Source organism: Alosa sapidissima, chromosome 21 (genome assembly GCF_018492685.1).
Source record: "Alosa sapidissima isolate fAloSap1 chromosome 21, fAloSap1.pri, whole genome shotgun sequence".
Lineage (NCBI taxonomy): Eukaryota > Metazoa > Chordata > Actinopteri > Clupeiformes > Clupeidae > Alosa > Alosa sapidissima.
This window is the reverse complement of record NC_055977.1, coordinates 30823074-30839486: the sequence shown is the minus strand read 5'-3', so window position 1 is coordinate 30839486 and position 16413 is coordinate 30823074. Positions and strand designations below refer to the sequence as shown.

Below are 16413 nucleotides of genomic sequence, written 5' to 3'. Positions count from 1 at the left end.
CTACGCCATTGCTGAAAGATGGCAAAATCACAGAATCACAGATGAGACCTCAAACAACATTTAATTCATTTACATATACACAACATATTAGATCTCACCTCCACAATTTCCTCATCAAAATCTACAACTAGTCTACTAATCCCTATTTGTACTCACCTTCTTAAGACTGGTCTCCCCTTCCTGGATAATGTTTTGCTCTAGATTATAAATAATTCTATCAGGGCATGTACCACAGTCGTTTAAGACATCTGTTATAAAGCCCTCCCTCAAAAAACCTGGCCTGTATCGATACTGGTCCTCCTGGACCTCAGCGCTGCCTTTGACACCATAGACCATGACATACTACTTAGGCTTGAAAATTTGATAGGCATCAAAGACTCAGCACTCGCTTGGTTTAGATCATACAGTACCTTCCTAACCGTCAACAATTTGTACAGGTCCATAATAAACCATCTACCCAGATTATGGTAAAAAATACGGAGTGCCTCAAGGCTCAGTACTGGGGCCCCTGTTGTTTAGCAGATGATACATAACTATACCTCTCCATAAAACCTGATGAATTAACCCCCTTAGCCAAACTTGACACATGTATAAGAGATATAAAGACATGGATGACGAATAATTTCCTGCTTTTGAACTCAGATAAAACAGAAGTCATGGTTTTAGGTTCTAAAAAGATGAGGGATATCCTATCCACACCACAGGCTACATATAGTGATCTTCCATCTGACCTCATCCACAAGTGTTAAAAACCTGGGAGTTATAATTGACCAGGACCTAGCACTAAGTAATTACATAAAACAGATCACCAAAACTTAATTTTACCATTTAAGGAACATTTCAAAGATAGGGAAGTCCTTATCCTTACCAGATGCCGAGAAATTAATGTTTTGCCATGTCAAGGATAGACTATTGCAATGCTATTGCAATGCTATTATGCTGGCTGTAATAATACCTGTCTAAAGAGCTTACAGCTTATTCAAAATGCAGCTGCTCACACACACAAAAAATATGAACACATTTTCCCCATCCTAGCATTTTTACACTACTACATTACTACAACGCTACCTGTTAAAAGTCATTGACTTCAAAATATTACTTATAGTTCTTGGTTGGTTGCCTGCATTGAAAGAGGACACCTCACGAAGACGCTCTTTTGTCTGCTTCTGACAGAAGAAGCACTTATCTATGCTGCCAGCAGCTGCTGCTAAACAAGTGTACAAAGTCCCTCTAGATGGACTTGATGCAATTGCAGGTGTTGCTGCAGGTTCAGAAGATGGCCTACCACGTCTTTTCTGAAGACACGGAGTCCTGCCTGCTTCACATGATTTCTAGTAGCGAATCTTAGCATGCTGCAGATGCTCACTGTTACAGGTGGATTTGTAGCAGTTCCTGTGCCAAACTGCTTTGTTCTGTTGTAAATTAACTGCACTGTAACAATGTAATCGTTGGCTGATCTGTGAACCCCATCTCCATACTCTCTCATGGAAAAAAACAAGAAATTTGGCATATGTCTCTAGTGATGGGTCATTCACCAGTCCACACATATCTGCCACTGGATACATAGCCCAAAATCTGTTTCTTTTAGAATATGTGTGCCATCACCTGACTAACAGAAAGACACACCTCAGAATATAACCTAACTAGACTGTGCCACCATGAACTATGAAAAAGTGCTTGCTCAAATGTAGAAGGCTAGAAGGTCACTAATATCACCAACCATGAAGAACAGAGCACTATGTGCTTCAGGTTATTCGATATTCTTAATTCTATCATCAGCAAACTGTCACTGGTAGTCAGGGATGGATTACTGCACGGGCCTACCAGGCCCAAGCCCACAGGCCCAAGCCCAGAGGCCCAAGGAGTCAGGGGGCCCAAGCCATTGCATGGAATCATTGCCTCAATATCAACACATCATATCAACACATAGGCTATGAATCTGATTGAATTAAAGTATTGGCCATCCCCAAAATGCACCAGAATACAGGAAATCACATCAAATAATTTTTTAAAAATGTCCCCCGCAACAATTAGTGGGGGGCCCTTAATACATCTGGGCCCAGGGGCCTGAAAGTTCATAATCCTTCCATGCTTGTAGTGTCTCTCTTTCTCTTTCTTACACACACACACACACACACACACACACACACACACACACACACACCTGTCTGTTTGTCTATCTGATCCTTTACCCTTTCTTTTCTTCACACTTACATAGGCTACGGAAGGCCTTACAGACTTCAGCTGGTGCTATGTAAAAGTCTATTAAACTTGATTTAACAGAGATCTCTGCACTTTGTGCTCTGAATGGGTGTAGACAAGAACTGACAGAGCAGGCTAGGCCTACACTCAAGCACACTAATAGGCATGAATTGATAGTATTGATATTGAAGTATTATTTTTTTAAGCGGACAATTTTGAGAATTTTAGGCACAATTTCTTGTTAAAGAGATCAATCATCAGCCTAAACATGTTTTATAATGTTGTATTGTTTATGTGGCCCACTTTTGCACACTACCTTGTAGAATATCTTTGCTTTTTGGCATCAAACCCTATGCTATAATACCAGCAATGTGAGGTTTATGGACAAAACACCAAATTTGACCTTTTCTGAATTTCTGAATCAATGGAGACATGTTTTTTTTTACTCTTAAGAACCCCTAGAACAAAGATATAACACTCTCCAAAAATTAACATGTGAATCCCACAAGCCCCCAAATTAGACACATAGGCCCCCCTACTACCATTTGTTGTGTTCAAATTATTCTATTTATATAAACTTTGTTAATTTATAGGCATTTAAGGCTAGGCCATCCAAAGTTCATTCTTTCTTGTTCATTTTGTAGGCTATGTTTTAGATCATTAGCCTATTAGGGAGGGACATGAAGCAGCATTTTTGCACTACGTTTTGTAATATTTTTTTAAATGTTTATTTCGTTTAAAATAATTATTCTGCCTATTCTAAAACCTTGTTTAAATGTTATAGTAGCCTAGGCCTACTCCTAGGTCATCCAAACTAGTTATTTCTCGTTCATTGTCTGTGTTCATCATTGTTCAGGTTTCTTCATTCAGATCTTTTTGCAATCAATTCCATTCTGAATAAACAGCGCAGTTACATGCTTCGTCCATTATTTATTAGATAATTCTTAACAGATTTCTATCGTTCAAACAACTCCGAGTTGTATTTGAGAACATCAGATATAACCATGTATTAAAAAAAAAATGTCGGGTTGAAATCGGGCTCGGGCTCGGGCTCATAATTACAGGTAATGTGTCGGGTCGGGCCGGGCTCGGACAGAACGTGCACAGGCTCGGGTCGGCTCGGGCTTGATTTTCTGGGCCCGATCTAAGCTCTAATCCGAAAACCACTTAGCTTAGCAATATATAGGGAATGCATCAACAGCAGTCTGTAGAAAGAGAGCTCCAAATTCCTATAAGTAGCCTATCTATTTGTACTCTACTATATATAGCATAGTAGCTCTTTTCCATTGTTCCTACCCAAACAGCAACTTCTAAGTCTATTTTACAAGGGATAAGACCTCGTCAGAGTGCAGAAGTGCTGTTCGCCCTATTAAGAGTTTATGTGCATTTATGTTAAATGATTTTGAAAACATTATTTTAAGGTAAAAAACTCTTTAGATGGACTTTAAAATCTATTGTGTTTTTATCAGAGCGCCAAGTTATTTATTTGTCGGGTGAAAAAATCAACCCATTTTACTCAATGGCCTTTGTGCTTTGGAATGTGGCCATTGGGCCACAATTGTATTTGTTTTTTGTGATAATGAAGGAAAATGGCCCCTTGCTCCTAAAATTATGAAATTCCAAGACAGATATTCGCTCCTTTATTAAAGCACTGCAGAGAAAGGGCTCTCTTAGAATTGGAAAGAGCATTTTCTCTCTTCTGTCAGCATGTGTTTTCTAAAGCTTTTAATAGTTGTTAGCACATGTTACTATAGGAAATCAACTACTATAGCATTACTTTACATTAGTACAGTAATGATGCATATAATTACTATTATCTCTATAGCATAGACTTACCTTGAGAAAGCTTGTCAATATCCACATTAAAACGTAGCAAGAGTGCACTCAAAATGTACCCGAAAGCGGGGCCAATCACAGTCACAGCAAAAAGGATGCCTACAAACAAGGGAGCAAATAACATTGATGTAATCCATGCCCAAACTCTTATAATATGTACATGGACTTGTTCAGGCTTAAGGCTCTGTGCAACACCTTTTGAATTTTGATTGTTACTGCTGCTATTCAAATAATACTAAACACAGCTGTTAAATAAATAATACAGAATTTAATTTAACACTTTGAATGCCACGCTTTTTTCGGAAGCTTTGGCCCAGAGTGCCAGCAATCTAGATCATTGTTGATGATTTTTTTAGAGCCACAGCGTATTCTATGTTAAAGCTATGGACACATACTATGGCTCGTTTGAAAGGTGAGACTTTAGGCTCTCAGTAGGTACAAACCATTTATTTCTACATGCCTCTGTTCCTAAGAAATCCCAATCTAAACAGTGGCTAGTTTTCATCAAAATCCCTGTTTTTTTTTCTAGAAATGGAGATAGCGTCTTTTATGAAATATGAAGTGTTGCCTGTAAAGTTTCCGGGAAGTGACCTAGTGAGACTGCCACCTAGTGATAAACCCACGAAAATAAATGGCCTGGTTTTGACCTGATTTGACCCAAAGCGGCAACCATCAAAAGCCGATAAAATGTCCAGATCAAATATCCAGATATGCGTTTTCATGACTTTTTGATCGTCATCTATTTCAGTTCTATTCATCATAGTGTTCCCAAAATCGCCCATAAGGTGTGTTAGAGGGTCCGTGTAACGCTTTGCAGTGCTTTGTTCTATTTGTTCCATCCATCGGGTCCAAATAAAAAATGTGTTCAATAATCCAATTTTCAATTTGTTTTAACTGGTCAGCAAATAGATAATTGCTGCTATTTTCTAAATGTGTCATTAGTCACGCAAGATAAAGAAAACAGAAACTGGATTGGAAACAAAAGTAAAATTCAGTTAATATTGGATTTTGGCCCCTTTTTTTTTTACTGTTTTTGTTGGGCTGAACCACGCGTAGGGGTTGGTGACCTGATAGATATTGGCGCGCGGTGTTGGTGATCACATTTTATCAGCGGATGTAGAGCATAGACTGTAAAAAATAGATGTAGAGATGGAGGGCTATCAAACACAGTTCCGCTTGCATCAAGGTGCCAAGCGATTGATAATGTCAGCTCGAGATCAGAACTTCAGATGCAGAGGGAGACATTGCTGCGTCCTGACACTTATGAGTAGGCCTACGTGAGCCCTAGTAGCCTACAGGCCAATGTAGGCTATTTGCTGTTGAAATTAATAAATGGATAAACGGATAAATTAGGCTCACCGTTGTGTCTTCGTTTAGCCTAATGAAACCTAGTCTAGCGTAAAGCGTTAAATAAGCAAAAATACCATGTCAAACAGTGCTCGGGGTAGCCTGTATAGCCCGGTATAGCCAAGACTGACGTCGATGACATTCTGCTTTGGGGAATTATTTGCTATGGCATGGCTATGGTATTCAAATATAGGCTACTGTAGATATGTTCAACATAGGCTGAAAGTTATGTTTAACGTGCCTTCTCCCAAAAAGTTTGTCATTAATCTCTAAAGTAATGAGTCAAAATCACAAACAACTTCAGGCGGCGCTCCCTTCCACCATCTAGCCTGGCCCAGCTAGATGGTGTTCTCCCCCCGGTGTTCGTGGTTCAGTCCAATCACAAGGGCAAAAAAGGAAAATTAGAAAATTGACGCATCATTTCAATTTTTAACTTCTGAACAGAAAACCGTAACTGTGCTCAATTGAAAATCAAAATAAGCAACAATAACCCATTTACTGTGCCGTCCTAAAGAATGGATAACGGATTTTTAAGCCTATTTTTATATTTTTTCATGTGAATTCTGCAAATAGAACATAGCACTGCAAAGCGTTACACGGACCGTTAGAGTGTCCATCTTTGTAAAAACAAAAAAAAAGCTAAAAACGCAATATTGCGTTTTTGGCACTCCATGCATGGGAACAAAAACGCAATATTGCAATTTATATAACTCAAAGTGTTAACAGAGTTTGTAGTACAATATCAAACATAAATCTTAACTGAACTTAGTTACTACTTTCGTGCCCATGCAGAACATTCCATTTTTTGCTGCTGAATGACCTCCACACACAAAACACCTTATTTTGTTGAGTACAGTATATTATATTTGAAAATGTGTTGGAAGGCATAGAAAGTCCTCACTTTAGATGAGCTCACAACATATCATTAACTAACTACTTGTAACTCCTGAGTTAATCATGAATTATAGTATTTGTAAGTGGTTTATAAAACATGTATCCACATCCTAACTAATCATTAGTTCATATGCATATGTATGTAACAACTGTTAAATAATGGAAACATTACGTCATCGACAAATTATTATTGTTTATTCCACTGCTTGGTTGAATTTCCCACTTAATTTAGAACGACCATTAACCGTATGTTATCTGCACACCTATGAAGTAGATCCATTTTTTTGGCCGTATCACACTTGTAGGCCTATATTAATTCGCCGAACTCGTTGTGAAGTTTAAATGAACTGTCACGTTGCATCCAAGCTGTAAAATGCAGACGTTCAGAACATTGCAACATTGTAGCATATGACGGAGGTGGCTTTTAGCTAGATTGATGACAGCAGGCTAAGTAAAATAGCGATGTTTCAAAGCTAAAGTTCATCAGACTCTTGGGATACGCCCGCTTGACAACGGGAGAGATAGAACTAACGACTGGCCTTTGGCCGTAGCAACCATCCATTTAGAACTAGTAACGGCAGTTTGTCCTGTGAGTTGAGAAATTAGTTGATATGTGTCGGAAGAAATTAGTTCTACAAACAAGACAGTTTTAGCGATTAAAACGTTTAAATTGTAAGTAAAAAGTGGCAACAGTGGAATAAGCGGGATAATGGACTCCACGGTGGTCTGTTCACAGAAGTTAATGCACTTACGAGGTTTAAACAGCCCTCCGCTTCGCGTCGGGGCCGTTTTACAACCTCGATCGTGCATTAACTTCTGTGAACAGACCACCGTGTCGTCCATCATCCCTTACATAATTTATTAAGTATTATTTATAAACATATTTTAGATATAGACTTATTTACTACCAATGCTGGTAACACTCCATAATAAGGTGCCATAATAAATAGCAAACTAGTAATTACCTAACCCTTTGTTAATATTTGTTAATTGTTACTAAAATATCTATTTGGCACAAGTTAATAGTTTTTTCATCATTAATTAAATATTAGTTTTTGCATAAACTCTGTATGTTAATGTTTTAACAAATCTATTAACTAATATTGTATTAATATTTGTTAATAGTTAATTAAATGTATTTATGGCACTAATTAACAGTTATCATGTTCAACATTATCAGTTGCATCATTTAAATGTTAAATGTTTATTTACAAGCTATATGTTAATAGAAAAGTTAATGACATATTATTTAACTAAATGTTGTTAAACTGTGCTTCTGCCTATCCCAATATGAACCACTCCCCATAGGACCCTTACAATGAAGTTGGTTAAGCTTAATTAATATATTAGTAGTATATAGCTATCAGCGTGGGGCCCCTTATAATAAAGTTGGTTAAGCTTAATTAATATATTAGTTATATATAACTATCAGTATGGGGGACCCTTATAATAAAGTTGGTTAAGCTTTATTAATATATTAGTAATAACTATTAGTCAGACGGTGAAGGGACTGAGACAAAAACTGGCTTATCACATTTATTCCTTTAGGAAAAGTTAAAACAAAGCATGCCTTCAGGCACTGGCATACATAAAACAGCATCTGCACAAGCAAAATAAAAAGAAGTAGTTGAATGGGCTATATTACATGCATCATTCATATACCATCACTGTCAGCCCTACTAGCAAGGGAGACATGCATGCGACATGGAATGTTCAGGTGCACAGAACAACAGTTAATTGTATTGCATGTAAATACAAATTATCACTGTTCTTCTTATTATCGTCTTTTATTATTCTTCTTCCGACCAAATTTGACGTTTAATAACACTAAAACCACTGAACCGTTTGATGTCATTCAAACACTCCTACAAAGGTCTTGTAACGGACAATTGTACAATGTATTTTTTACATTTGTAAACTTTATACTTTGAGATATTTATGATAAAAAAGCAATAAATTCCCATTGAGTTAACATTGACCGCCTTGGCGGCAACTTTTAGCATTATGACGTGACCTGCACCTGAAAGCAATAAACAGCTGGTCCGCTGTAATCAATCTTTCCACCACTGGAGCTGTGAATCTTCTGAACGTTTTGGCCTGCCGTGATACTTTACTTGCTCGTAAAACTCTCCTCCAGAGGCACATTTCTCTAACTACAGACAAGGTACAGTAAGTGGTCCGACTGGTTTGACTCATTTATGTCGTCAAACATTATGTTATGTAGCATTCTATAATATAGGCTATGTATGAAATGATAGGTCATAAGTAGCCAAACTCGGTAGTTCTAACGTTAGGGGAATAGTTAACGTTAGCACTTATCCTATCTGTTGATATTTATTATGTAAGGAAAGTTATGAAACCCACCTAATCCACGTTAATAAGTCGTCACTTTAAATTGACCGGTTAAGCTGTAGGTTTCGATAACGTTAGCTAACGACATTCAAACCTAATGTCGCTCCCAGCTAAGCACTGACGTTACATTTGCTCACTAACCAGTAGCATTTTAACTAACGTTATACTATCTGGCTCTTGATAACCTGTGGAAAGGGACCTGATGAAAACCTTACTGTTTGGAAACGGACTATATGACCAAAGTATTGTTAAAACACACTACAGAAGTTGAGGTATAACGTTTGTGCTTTCAACATAGCTGCAGAGTATGTTTACTTGGCCTAGGCTACTCATTTCTGCATTATTATGGCCTATAAATTAAAGCTTCCCAGTTGCTGTAGGCTACATCCTAAAGTAGGCCTACATTGTAATCTGTAGAAAAAATGTGGACAGACCTAGCAAGCTGTAAGATATAGTGTAGTTGTTTATCAAGATGCTTAATATCAGAATGGTCCATCCTTAAGACTCAGTTTATGATTATCAACAGCAACAACACACCCTTTGCCTACAAAGTGTTCTAAGCTGTTTACTTTAAACTGTTTGGCTATCAACTATCCTTAAACAGAAATGAATAAAACACAAAATGTTGCTTTGTTTGCAGTGAAATACTATAGGCTAGTATATTTAACTACCATTACAGATTTATGGTTTAACAACCTCACTTAAATATCTAAGTTGTATTGAACAATTGTACACATTCCATGTTTTTGGTATAACTCTAACTTGTTTGCTTTTGTCTTTTAGGGACCAGACCAGACCAGTGTGGTGATGACCGTGTATTACATTACGTGTGTGCCTGTCTGTGTGCACATCCTGCCAACCATACATCGCTGACATTAACACTTAACATTAATTCCTAAAAACATATCAACATATCTGCACATACCTTTGAACTATAGACGTAGATCTGAGATCTACACTGAGTATTATATTGTTGCAGGAGGACTATGCCGACAACTATATGAAGCATGCATACATTTGAATCATACCTGTGCTGTGACATCTGTGAAACTTAGCTGTGCTGTTAGACCTCTGTTTTTAGACCTGAGCTGTGCTGTGTGAAAATTAAGATTCTAACCTAAGTTCTGTCTAAAACTGATCATCTGAAGGGCTAAATCTTGTTCTTCAGTCTATATCACCATCAAAAGTGACCTATTTATTACAATTAACTGAATCCTCTAGCTCTTGCTGCCATTTCATAATTACCACTGATAAATAGATCTGTCTTAGGATAATATGATTGGCATTATCAAGTTCTATATATACACACACACAACTGTGATTTTTTTTACTTCAAGCTTACATTGGTTGTTAAGTGTTCATTAGTGTATTCTGAGTATCATTCTGCTGTATTAAAACAAAGAATGTTGATCAATATTGAATTAACAATTTATTTTTACTGACTGTCATATACTCTAAGCTAACATCTAATCAAGTAAGTGTTTTTCAAGAATACTGGACACGTCTATGTAATCTGAATAATCATACTGTAAGTAATTTAATGTTATACACAGCAGCTTTTTGCATTTACATGCAATGGTAATTCCCTGGAATTGCATTTTCTAGTTAATATTCTAAGAGACTCACATAAACATTCGCAGACGTAGACCATATGGAGGTTATGCATAAACATAACGCTAAACTAAGGCTACGTTTATACGGTGACGATGAAAAGAGAAGACGCGGAAGTGGCGTCTCGTCTTCATTTTTTTATTCGCGTTTAGACGAGCATTCTCAGGGGGAAATCTTTGTTTATATGAAGACGCAAGAGTGTGTGATATTCGATTGGATATGCATTCCAGACCGCTGGGTGGTGGTGTGATAGAACCCTGGTACGTCACGCGCAGACATTCTAATTTGACAGTTTAGCCAGAGAGGTAAACAAGGATCTTTGGTTTAGCCATTTAGACGGAGACGCAACCCGGATCGGCTTCAAAACTACACTCTGGAAGGAGTCTTCATATTTTTGCGTCTTCAAGCCCCGATGGCGGGGTCGCCGTGTAAACGAAAGGCACTTATGATAAAATATTTTGTCGTCTTCCTTCGCAATCGTCCTCGTATAAACAGCCCCTTAATGTACATTCATTACCCGCTAGACTGAATTGCTAGCTGAATAGCACTTTCCATGCACACTAAACTAAACTACACTGCATGGAAAGTTGCTAGCAGAGTTTACAGCTAGTCATGTAAGACTCAGTGTGTAATGAACTCGTGGTGGTAATGAAAACATTAATAAACTTCCTCGAAGTTGCTAGAATTGCACCCAAATCCTAACCATACATGTAAAGTAATATAATACAGGTGATATGTCGAAGTTTTCAACTTAAACAACATTTTACAGTTACAAAATTAAAACAAAGTGGCGATGCTTTATACAGTCAACCTACCCAATGCAAAGCATACCGCTTGTTTCTAGAAAAGTTAGCAACGACGTTGCTCAACCACCATGGTACGACACAACTTGTGACCAAACAACGACATTGTTACACCTGTTTCCAGAAAGCATCGTACCTGTGTCCAGGGGCGTCACTAGACCTTATTCACTGGGGCACGTGCCTTAGTAAAAGTCTCCAGTGCCCCAGCACAATTCTAGCGCTGCTCTCGCTGGAAATGGCATTCATGAGCGCATCTCCGTGCCTGCTTTAGTCATGACTCGAGCCTGTCACTTACCAGCCAATAAAAAAAACAAGGAAAAAAGAAAGGGGCCATAATAGCCAATCAGGAAATAGCACCTCTGTAGCTGGGTAAGATTGAACGCAACAACCAATGAAAATCGTTCGCATGATTCTTCCGAGTATTTAGTCCGTTGGAGCTCGTCATATCACTTTGAGCACAGAGTAAGTCGTCCCCTGTTTTAATGTTACAACAAATTCACAACTTGTTTGACAGAAAAAATGACAAGTTGATCGCTGTTAGAGAATGTTGCCCACATAATTAGCATCTGTTTTTCAATGCTTAGCATCGTAGCCAAGAAACCACACCCCAGCGAGCTTAATGACTTCAGGCCTGTCGCTCTAACATCACGTGATGAAAACAATGGAGCGGCTGGTCTTAGGTATGCTCAGACCCCAGGTACGCCATGCACTAGACCCTTTACAGTTTGCATACCAGGAGAAAGTGGGCGTGGACGATGCCATCACTTATCTTCTACACAGGACACATTCTAACCTAGGGGAAAAGTGCTGTGAGAATCATGTTCTTTGATTTCTCAAGTGCTTTTAACACCATCCAATCCCTCAGACTGGGAGACAAGCTCTTGCAGATGGGTGTGGACGCTCACCTGGTAACCTGGATTACAGATTACCTGACCGAGCGACCACAGTTCGTCAGACTGAAGAACTGCCTCTCTGACACTGTGATCAGCAGCACCGGAGCGCCACAGGGAACTGTGCTCTCTCCAGTCCTGTTCACCCTGTACACATCTGACTTCCGAGTCCCGAACACCGAGTCATGCCACATGCAGAAGTTTTCTGATGATACTGCAATTGTGGGGTGTATCAGGGACGAGCAAGAGGAGGAGTACAGGAGCCTGGTGGAGGACTTTGTGCAGTGGTGCAAACTCAGTCACCTTCAACTAAACACTTCAAAGACCAAGGAGATGGTGGTGGATTTCCGAAGGTCTAAGCCCGCTCTGCTACCAGTCTCCATTGATGGGGTCAATGTGGAGGTGGAAAGCACCTACAAGTATCTGGGTCTCCACCTGGACAATAAACTGCACTGGTCAGCCAACACTCCATAAGAAAGGACAGAGCAGGCTGTACTTTCTGAGGAGGCTGCGGTCCTTCAATGTGTGCAGCAAGCTCCTCAGGATCTTCTATCAGTCTGTCCAGCGCCCTTTTCTATGCAGTGGTATGCTGGGGAGGAAGCACAAAGAAGAACGATGCTGGGCGACTTGACAGGCTGGTAAGGAAGGCTGGCTCTGTAGTGGGAGCTGAACTGGAGTGCATCACTTCAATATCTGACAAAAGGACCCTAAACAAACTGATCAACATCTTGGACAATGAATGTCATCCGCTCTACAGCACTATCAAAAACCAAAAGAGCTTGATCAGCTGGAGACTTCGCTCACTGCCATGCACAACTGAAAGGCTGAGGAAGTCCTTGTTCCTAGGGCCATTGAACTGTTCAATGCCTCACTAAAGGGAAGAGGAGAGATAGACTTCTCTGCTTAGTCTGTCTGCCTCTCCACCCTCTCCATGTCCATGTTTTTTGAGTACTGACTGCCCACTACTGCTTACTACTGTTTTACTATTGTACACAGCCTAATTTTTTCACTACTGTTTTACTGCTACACTGTTTTTCATGCTATACTAGCACACATGATCAATGGCTGCGGTCAGGCTTCTGATACAATACTGAATGAATGAATGGCTATAACCCTATTACCTCAACCTGTTCTTGCACTGAAAAAGTTTTTTTTATTTTACCTTGTCTACATTACACTTGCTCTCCTATTTGTCTATATTATTTATGCTGGTCTCTAGACCTTACACTTGCACTGTTGGACTAATGTTGGACTACTTTTTGCACCTTCACCATGACACTCACTCTCTTGAGCACCTTGCCAGGCAGACATAACTAAGGACTATTGGACTACTGTTTGCACCTTCACCATGACACTCACTCCCTTTAGCACCTCACCAGTCCTGGCCCTGTCACTACAAGCGTCTTATGCTTGGCTTGATCACCCTCAAGCACATTGGAGGGAGAGAGTGCTGGAGGAGGAGAAGAAGGTCAAAAAGAAGGAGAAGAGAGGGGAGAAAGAGCACAGGCTGGGCAGTCCAGTACCAGGCAGAAGGAGGAGAGAGACAGGCAAGAAATGGATGACGACATGATGGGGGCCAGACGTAAAAGCCATTTATTTCATATTGCACGCACATTTAAATGTTTTTTTTTTTATGTATTGGGTGTTGGGGGGCCTGTGCCCCAGCAAAGCTCTAGGTCTAGAATCGCACATGCCTGTGTCGCAATTCGCTACCTCCGACGTTCGAACACTGTAGTTCCAACAACGTTGATGATGCAGCGATAGATCATTGGTGGAAACAGTGGCAACGTGTAATACCCCACCCCCTAGAAATTCTCTGCCACAGCCTATGTTGACATTTTTCTCATTTACACCGAGTGATTATGCTGGCATTGTCATTATCATCTGCAAAAACCTAAACCTATTAATTGCAAGTAGGCCTATATAAAACATTTTACTGAAGCCGACCAATATGTGCCATTATTTGTGTTAAATATCCATGTTGGAAAAAATATATAGCCTGGACTAATGTCTGGGTATCGTAAATGTTATCAATTGTCTCGTGGCTTAACGGCAGCTCGTCAGTGCACTACGCGCTCGGCCGGAACTCGCATCCTGTCTCTTCTTTTCATCTCCGAGTAAGAGTAGGCTAAGCCTACGATACACAACAATAGGTTTTGTCCATACATATTTATGTATATAGTTACTCTACATCGAGAGACCATAGGTACAAGACATCAGTCAAAAACAATTTAATCTACGTGTCACACTAGTTCACCTGCAGGTAACGAGAAGCAAGAGGACAATCTCACATCATAAGAAAATCGAACCTACAACGTTGGGATAATAAGTCATCTGCTTTAGCCACTACACCATTTATCACTAGGCTACTGTTGTAAGGGTCTGGGAAGATTATAATACTAAAAGCAAGGCAATACTTGAATTAACATAAATAGCAAGAATGAGCCAGTCAGTGTCTTAATCAAAATTAAGCTACAGGATAGATCAATCATTGAGTCACGAGATAAACATCCACTTCACAATTTTTGGTTAGGCGGTTGTGATTTTTGGTAAGGCGCTCCGGACACCAACAGGAACTACCAAGGAACGACACACGCATACACAAGTGCGACTGCCTAGGGGCAGTAGTTCAAACGACCAAACTTTGCGTCCTTGTTTGCGATTGAGAGTTCGAACTACCCTTTCTAGAAACACCAAATCCAAGAACGATGGCGCGAACTACCAAGGTTGCGACTCAAGTAAGCAAACGATGCTTTCTAGAAACGACCCCCTGATCGGGTACGGCAACACACAAGGACAAAACGCAGCAGAGCTGCAGTATACCGTTTCTCCAAAGGGGGCTCCAAAACACCAATCTCAATAAAGCTGCTTAATTACGGCGAAAATCACATACAAATACTAAACTACATTTCTAACTCTGTTACACCCACTCAGAGTTTCCGCTAGAAAAAAATGGCAGAGGTTTCGTTTTCCGGACATTTTGACGATATGCCAGTCAAATATCCTATTATTGCTTCTTAATTAGTCAAGTTGAGGAAAACTGGAGACAGGCTATGTAGCTTAAAGAATGACATAATCAGGTTGTATAGAATGCAACATGTTCATTAGCCTATAGCTAGGCTATAGCAAGAGTCTGCTTCGTTCGTTGTTTTAAAAAGGCTACGTTGTTTGTTGCTGCTACCCACGTTATCTCCAGTGGTTCCACTGTTTAACTTGCACAGATGTGCACACACAAGAATGAGCACTCACACCACTACCCCCTAAGGCTATGCCTCTTTATTTGATAACAATAAATTATGAAATGTTTCCTATTCTGGGACATGTTTAGTTTCTTTTTCTTTCGGTCCGCGGTTCAATGTAATTGTGCCGGAAATTATCAGCGGACCAGCAATCTCCTCGTAGAGGAGGCGTAACTCTGCAGGTCATAGACAGAGAAAGGATAGGCCGACTGTATGCTTTGGGTACAGAACACAGTTGCATGTCCAGTGTACACGGAGAATGACAGTGTCTTGCACGGCCACACCCCCCACAACTCCACTTCCAAAGTCACTGATTCTGACAGATTCGCCCGACACTTCTGCTTTTTATCTGGTGGTGGTGGTGGAGTTGACCACCAGAAGGCTGGTCAGAGTTACCGGGGTCGAAGAGTAGTCAGGAGTCATTAAGGCAGAAAGCAGGTCTGGTTTTCTGGGGCAGAAGAGTAGTCAAGATTCAGGCAGGTCCGGGGTCACGAAACATGAGTCAGCCAGAAGCGCGAGCAAACAGGTTCCAGGTGTGCGCTTTGCAGACGATCTGATAAAGGAGAGCTGAAAGACAGGGCTTTAAATAGTGGGAGAGGTTAGTGGGTAATGCAGCGCAGCTGGCAGAGTAATTAGAGCAGAGCAGAGCAGAGACAGGTGGAGCTAGTTAGGCTGAGTAGAGAGAGTGGTGAGCAGAGTGGAAAATAATGGAAACCAATTAAGGTGGTAACCCGGTGGAGTGAGAGGGCTCATGACAACGTCGACATGTGGATACATTGAGCCAATCATATGGTGTGTTGTAAAGACATCGTGCCAATCATGTGTTGTGATCTCGCCGCATTTGTTGTGATCTCGCCGCATGTGTTGTGATTTCTGCCGAAATGGATACCCAACGAGTGCCCAAAAAGCGTTGTCAAATGGCCGCCAAGTGGAGGTACTTGCCTAAAAGGACTTTGGTTAGGGCCACAGGATTATTAGCCAATTTCAATCGGACAATTTGACCGGAGAGATTTAATTTTGTCAGACATTTCATTTTTTTTCCGACGGAAACCCTGCACCTACCTCCCCTTTTTCACCAAATTCGAGCAGCAACCAAATACTTCCAAAGGCAAAAAGTACACTACTTTCAAACACTAGACAGATGGTCACCAATTGCAGGACAGCCAACCACAAAGGTATCCAATAAGTATGAAGTGGAAGAAGAGGTGCGCAAACTCTCACACAACCAACCACTGACAG

The 16413-nt window shown here is 40.1% G+C and overlaps 1 protein-coding gene across 4 annotated transcripts in view; it reads right to left on the bottom strand.

The window, feature by feature from the left end:
* Window positions 1-16413, bottom strand: part of slco2b1 (solute carrier organic anion transporter family, member 2B1) — a 205535-nt gene that overhangs the window by 150441 nt on the left and 38681 nt on the right. For all 4 annotated transcript variants that reach the window (XM_042076135.1, XM_042076136.1, XM_042076137.1 and 1 more), the window contains one exon: window positions 4039-4137. In XM_042076135.1, coding sequence (XP_041932069.1) covers window positions 4039-4137 — 99 coding nt within the window. The remainder of the gene's footprint in view (window positions 1-4038; window positions 4138-16413) is intronic.